The sequence below is a fragment of the Phallusia mammillata genome, chromosome 3 (assembly GCF_965637545.1).
Source record: "Phallusia mammillata chromosome 3, kaPhaMamm4.hap1.1, whole genome shotgun sequence".
In the NCBI taxonomy this organism is placed as follows: domain Eukaryota; kingdom Metazoa; phylum Chordata; class Ascidiacea; order Phlebobranchia; family Ascidiidae; genus Phallusia; species Phallusia mammillata.
Window position 1 is genome coordinate 8932483 of NC_137254.1, and position 7022 is coordinate 8939504.

The following is a 7022-nucleotide window of genomic DNA, read 5'->3' on the forward strand; positions in this document are numbered from 1 at the left end:
AGTTCAGCCCTGACTTCGAGTTGGCTGTTTGTGAAATTGGGCTTTAAAGTTGCGCCACTTTTAACTCTTTTTCGAGCAATTGACCGATGCAAAAACGGCATGGCTGTTAAAACAAGGTGTCTTTGCGCCATGCTATTAGTTGCTACCTTGGAACAACAACGATTTATTCAAATGACACCATGGGATTTACTATGAACTAATTGATACTTTCATTTCACACTTTACGTTTTTGATGTCCGGTAAAGGTCTGTTTATATTTCACGAGTTAAAGGTTAACTTTGTCAGTCTAAATGCCGTTGCCGCGCGTCCAGTTTAGCCATTTTCTCATCTGTCAACATGGGATAATTAATTTTGGCAATGTGAATATTATTGTCGCCATATTGTCTTTTGCCGAGCGAAATGTTTTTGCCATTTTTTAGTATTGTATTTTGCATTCACTTACTTTCTCTTTTCAACTTTAATAGTAAACTTTCAAGAGAAAACTATTATTATTTTTTGGAGAGGCTGTTTTTCTGGGTTAATTTTGACTTCGACATAGTTTGTCAATATCGACACTATACCTAAATATTACCTGGATAAACCGTTAATTTTATTTGCCTGACACTGTCTAGTCGAAAACAACTTCACTTTCGAATCCAGTTATAAGTTTAATGTCAGCAAAAACAGCAGAGTGTATACGTGTTTGTCACAGCTGAAATTTGACGTCGGGTCCTAATGAATCAAGGCTCTACTTCGGGTTAGTTGTAACCCTGCTGAGCGTGAAATTCTGGTAAAACACATTTACATTGGTACAGTCGGACAATCGCATAAGCGGACAATCGCACAGTCGGACAGTCGCACAGATGCACAGGTGGACAGTCGGACAGTCGGACAGTCGGACAATGGTACAGTGGTACAGTCGCACAATCGTACAGTCGCGTAGTTCCAATGTCGTACAGGCGCACAGACGCACAGGCGCACAGTCGTACAGTCGTACAGTCGTACAGTCGGACAGTCGGACAATACTTACCCAGACAAGTCTTTCCATCTTCTTTAAGCAAGTATCCTCGAGGACAAACACAATAAACTTCTCCATCCGGGTCCATTGCACACTTGTACGAACAACCCAATTTCTTCTGTAAATACACATAACCGATTTATCCATTGCTCGTCCTATATAATTTATCACAAAGAAGTATTACTTTATCACACAAAGGAGGCGTATGTTTATCTTTTTCATTACTCAAAACAAAAGGACCCAGTGAGATCTTCTTTCCTATTTTATTTTCATCCAAATCTGACTCAACACTTCTTCGAAATGGACCTTTGCAGTTCTAAAAAACAAAAATATGTAAACTATTAAATTTGTTGTCGGTGCGCGACTATACAAATTATTGCCTACAGTTTCACACGTGTCCTCCGTTTTTAAGCAAATTGTCATGTAGCAAGTTATCCATAGTTCTTGTACCACATCAAACTGATTAGCCCATGTAAAACCTTCAAAAGAGAATCCAAAGAGTCGCGAATCAGTCAAATTGTAGATGACGTTACCAGAAGGGGAAATATGGTTTATCACAGGACAACTGCAATGTGATAATAATGTTACAATAAAGATGTACATCAATTAATAACTGGGTTCAGCCCTGAAGCGTCCATGCAGACCAGCGATCACGACACACTCATATATAAATCATAGTACACCAGCCTTTTGAAGGGACAAAGTTTAACAAACTATTGCCAAGACTTGTACAACACTTGAAATAGTGTTTGCATTTTTTTCATACAGTGGGGCATGGCTCAGCAGTTACAAACAAAATTGCTTTCAGAGGGCTACGGTGTTATTTGAAATTGTAAACTTATCATTGCAGAGAGTCACAATCAGATTTTTATACTTTGTTTGTGCAGTGAAATAACAAGGTTTCAGTGTATAAAAAGTATTATGATATAATTTATCCAACAATAAATATCACCAGTCATATACCAACTTTTTATGTGTAACAGTTAAAAAATCTTATCACCCTTTTCCAATGATGTTAAACAGTGTCCGTTGAAAGTGGTCTGTAGGTGTAACGTAGCATCCATCTCCAAGCAAAACCAAATCAGTGTTAGGTTCTACATCCATTTTCACACCGATGTAAACAGGTGATCCAGTTGTAATTGTGTGATCTGTTTCAATAGTTGTGAAGCTGTCCGATGTATAACGAGCCATTTCCATTGCAAATGAAGCGAACGATGTTTCAAGTTCTATCTGTGTGTAACTGAACAAAATAAAAAACACTATGTATTAATACCCATTTGTTGATAAATGTTAACAATGTGAAATCACCTGATAAGGGCTTCCAAAGGTGAAAAAGATGATATCATTTTAGTGTTTTCAAAACTACACTGAAATTCGAGAATGGAGCGTTGAAAATAACGGGTGATTTTTCTCCACGATTTGTTGAAGAGCAGAATCTTGTACGTGACAATAATGTTTGATACACTTTCCTGCATTCAAAGTTCAGTCGGTAAACCAGATCTGAATATGAGTAGTTTCCAAAATTTTTTTGAAACGATTACATTTTTTCAAATGTGAAATAAATTATTGTTAAATTGTAAAATATTATTAGTTTACTTTCAAAATCATAATACGCCACGCAATACCAAATCGCCCCGTTTTCAAGCATTCTCTAATGGCAAAGCATGGACCAGAAAATCTAGCTTGCGGTGAGATCCGAACCCATAACACGAGCTATACCGGGACTCGCGCTCCACCAACTAAGCTGCACAGGCTCAGGGCAGGACCTGCTGCAAGTAGAATCACAAGGACCGTTGCCTGAATCGTATGCTGCACATGTCAGCTTAGTAGAAGGGGATTGGCAGATTTACCAGCAATCAGTTGAGATGAACATGAATTCATAACTTCATAACTTCATAACTTCATGTCATCAAAGTTCACAATTTGTTATAATTTACCATTAGTTAATCGTGGACGCGACCCATACTTTGGCCAACACGGTTATGTACAAAACATAAATTGATCTTACTTCTATATTTGATGAGCATTTCTCAATTCCACCAACTATATTTGCCTCGTAAGTGTCTGTGTTGTTGTTTCTTGTGACCGAACAATCAGCTAAAGGTTGTAGGCTCATATCGACCATTTCTAGTCGAGCACTGGCCTCCGGGGCTTTAGATCTTACGTAACTCCCGGGTAAACTGAAATAACAGTAACAGCAATTTTAATTTTAATTTTAAACTTTAAATAATTTATCGCATCGGAGTCGCAAGTGGAGAGACATTTGAGTTAGGTTAAAAATAAGTAAGTACAAGAAATTCAAGGCTTTGAAAACCCTATCAAATTAAAATGATAACTGTGCGTGTGGTAATTGACCAATGAATAAAAAATCAGAACGTTAAGCATGAAGGTTTACACAAAACAATTTTCACCTGATGTTAACTCCATCGGAAGAACACGAAGTTGTTACTTCGTATTGCGAAGTTGCTGTTACATCCACAGAGAACCCAGTTGATGAAGTATTCCATCCTGATATCATGATCAATTCAAAACCTGTCCCGTTTGTTTCAAAGTGAAAGGGTTCTTTGGTACCGCTTTTAACTAGACGTCTTTGTGTGACGTCATCTGGTGTTATCTACGTCACAAGATCATATGGTATGGAAAACAATATGCTATGTTTATACATAGACATTAAACGTTTTTCAAGAAGATTTGTGATAAAAAGGGTAAATAGCATAAAAATACCGCTAAAGAAACAATTTTAAATATATAACATTTGGTATTTCCACAAAAAGCGTGCTACAAATATTCAAGTTAAAGATATTTTGTATATACCCAGCCAGCTAGTTTTTGATTTCCGGTTTTGTTTAGAAATTGTGTAATTGGGTGAAGAGGATATCAAGAAAAATTTTAGGCTTGTGAAGTATACCAATAGCTTTATAGAAATATAAAAAGGGAAACTAAACCAAACTAAAAACTCTACTTTTGCTGTGTTGTTTTAGATCTTTTTGTTTGTTCACTGTTTTGAAAGTTCCAGAATAAACAACTTACGATGATTAAATCGGAGCGTAGTATGATATCAAAGGCTGTAAAGTTAAAATGGAAATTGTACTGTTTGTCGCCTGAGAATTTCCAAACACATAAAGTGCGGTCATTGTAGTTGTCCGGATAATTTGGTGAAGTAATTGTAACAGGGAGTTGTTCAAGGATAGTTGTTCTACAAGTTTTAGTAACTAAAAAATATCAAATCGTGATTATTAAATGCCTAAGTGTACTCCAGACTTACAGGTTGTTAAGAAATATATTAACTCAATACTGAATTCCAGAAGACTAAGTTTCGTGTTAAAAATGACTTAAGTCTTTGCAAAAAATAACTGTCTTAAAGTGGATTGACTTAGGGTGAGAGCTTGTTACAGATACAGATTTAGTACAATTAATTTCTATTTTTTTAAGGAAGCAAGTGTACTTGACTTCAGACCTATTTTACTAGCTACAATACTCTACTTGATTTTGACTTAAGCGTTGTGAGAAAGGTATGCTTAACTTTTTCCACAAATACTCGGCATAGTTCGTGCCTTGTCTCAAGAAGTTTTATTTAAGTGGATATTTAAGTAGTATTTAGACTCAGTTTGTTGTCGAAATAAAATAAATAAAAACAGAAAATCGTACCTACGAATGCTTCGATTTGTACTTTAGTTTTTGTATATGCTAGCTCACAGTAAATCAAAAACGATTTGATATCGTAAGATATAACCGGGTCAAATGGAAAGGCTTCATTTGAGGGCAAGCGACCAATTACATTGTCCGGATTTTGCCACGTGCCATTGCACACCTTAAAACATAAATGGAAAAGGGGATAAATCTACAGGTTTACTTCAGGGTAGACCTAAACTTAGCTATTTTCGATAGATGGCGTAAAGAGCTGAATTATTTATTTAACGGCGAAAGAGGGGTTGTGTTTGGAAATAAGTATTTGAAAATTTTACATTAGTAACTAAATTCTTTTGCTATTCTTGTTGAATTTTTAATGCTTATACTTTACCCAGACCCTAATAGCCATAACCGTGAGCACTTCAGAAATCTAACGTTTTAAATGTGAAATATGCTTTTTTTCTCCACCTATCGAAAATTAACTAAATGTGGTACTACCGTGAGGTAAGGTGTTAGTAGATTTTCCACTCTCTTAAATAATGTGATATGAAACTTCTATTGTTATGTAATGCTATGTCTTGTTAAGTCTTAAAACGCCAATATTTTGTTTAAATTAGGCTTTAAAGGACAAGACATATGGTAAAAAAATCACCACGTATTTTGTTAGTTACTGATCAGAACTTTGTTAGATACCCAAAAATGAGCACCGTTTCATAAAGAGAGGAGGGATTTACTTTCATGTTTACTTGAGGTTTTTGAATAGACACTTAAGCTCTAGGAAAATGACCAGTGACGTTGATAAAAGACCCATTTTTAAACGATCTTCTGTGTGCTTTAGCATCGAGTGAACGGTATATTAGGAAGAATCTTAATGATTTGCTTTGTTATGGGAGGAATTCGTTTAAAAAGGTTGGGAACCACTGTTCTAAGGTATAGTCAGTGTGTGATCTAAAAAGGTAGGACATGTTTTCTAAAGTTTAATTTGTTTTCTTAGCCTTGTTTAAGTTACCAAGCAATAATCGTTTGGGTGTATTGCGAATAGCAACTTAACAACAACAGTTCCAGAGTGAGTAAGGCCATAACTGGATTCAATGGAATCACAGTCTTCAGACGGTTCCCATTTTATTCCATATCCGTTGTAGTTAGTTGTTGAAATAGTGCAAGCTGGGTCACCTGAAAAACAGAAAGCCATTGAACAAAACTAACTGTTACAAATTTTTCGTTCAACTGTAGGGGTGCTTGAAAAAAACAACTTTTTTTGCCAAAAAGTAATTTAACTGACGTTTCGCCCACCAGAACGATAGGGATTCTTCAGATAAATAAAATACTCAGATCAAGTGCCTACTATCATTGCAATAAGGCAACTTTCAAAAACCTACCGCTTTCAACAATGCGCAGTCCAGAACGCTTTCGTATAAGGCGGACTTTTCATCATAAACATTTTACAATTAATAAACGGTGTAGTGGTATCATGGTATGTTTTGGTTTTGGTAACGTAAGCCCAGTCTTTTTCAAATGTTTCATTGCCAATTATACATCAGCCTTGTTCAAGATTTGCATTAGGCGTGTAGTTACTTCCAGGACGTACGGTATGCAAGCGAATGCTTTGACTAACTTAGTGAACAATCCCTTTCTACATTACTTAATATTACGATGCTATTGGGTAGGTTAAATTTGAAAGTGTGTTAAACAAGTGTTAATATGTGAATAAAGCGTTTCTTTTCTATTGCTGCACAAGAAATCATTTTCGTTTAAAGCGAGTATGATTTTTATTAAAACAAGCACTGTTTTTTTTACATAACATTACGCTCAAAAACTTAAATAAATGATAACATAGCCTACAACCAGGTATAACTTTTGCACTTTTGTTACAACTTGCTTACCTTTTTCAATTAAAACCATGATCATGAACACAAACAAGACTTTCCATCTAATCAACACCATGCTTTCCAATTGCCTTGCACGATTTTACTCTCAAAAAAGTACTCCAAGGTATGTGTGTATATCTTTTGTTAAGTTTTTGCTGTATATAACGTATATTCTTAACTTTTTCGTATCTACAAGTAAGCTTACCGAAATAAATTAAAATAAAACAATCGTTAAACGCTACCGCAGGTGCTAGTAACCTTATCAGCACAGATATGTTAAACACTACACATATATTAAACAGTAACCAGTAAACGGCAAGCCAGCATCCTAACCCTCAGGATATACGCATTTCCGAAATATTGCATACAAGTCTATTGTTTAAAATCAACATTTCAAATAACTGATTTGATTCAATAGGTTCTCTTCTATTGCTTACCATCGTTTGCTGTTACGATGCTACATACAACCATAGAGGGAACACACAGGGCTCTATGTCAGATCTAGTTTTCAAGCTCGGTTGTGGCCA

At 35.7% G+C, this 7022-nt stretch overlaps 1 protein-coding gene across 1 annotated transcript; it reads right to left on the reverse strand.

The window, feature by feature from the left end:
- Window positions 1-281: 281 nt before the first annotated feature.
- Window positions 282-6571, reverse strand: LOC145219443 (CUB and zona pellucida-like domain-containing protein 1). Its single transcript, XM_080086807.1, has 12 exons — window positions 6511-6571; window positions 5637-5800; window positions 4694-4808; window positions 4028-4209; window positions 3409-3611; window positions 3006-3177; window positions 2306-2466; window positions 1998-2237; window positions 1382-1562; window positions 1182-1313; window positions 1010-1115; window positions 282-328 (listed from the first exon to the last, which is right to left on the reverse strand). The coding sequence occupies exons 1-12, from the start codon at window positions 6569-6571 to the stop codon at window positions 282-284; spliced, it is 1764 nt and encodes a 587-aa protein (XP_079942933.1).
- Window positions 6572-7022: the final 451 nt, after the last annotated feature.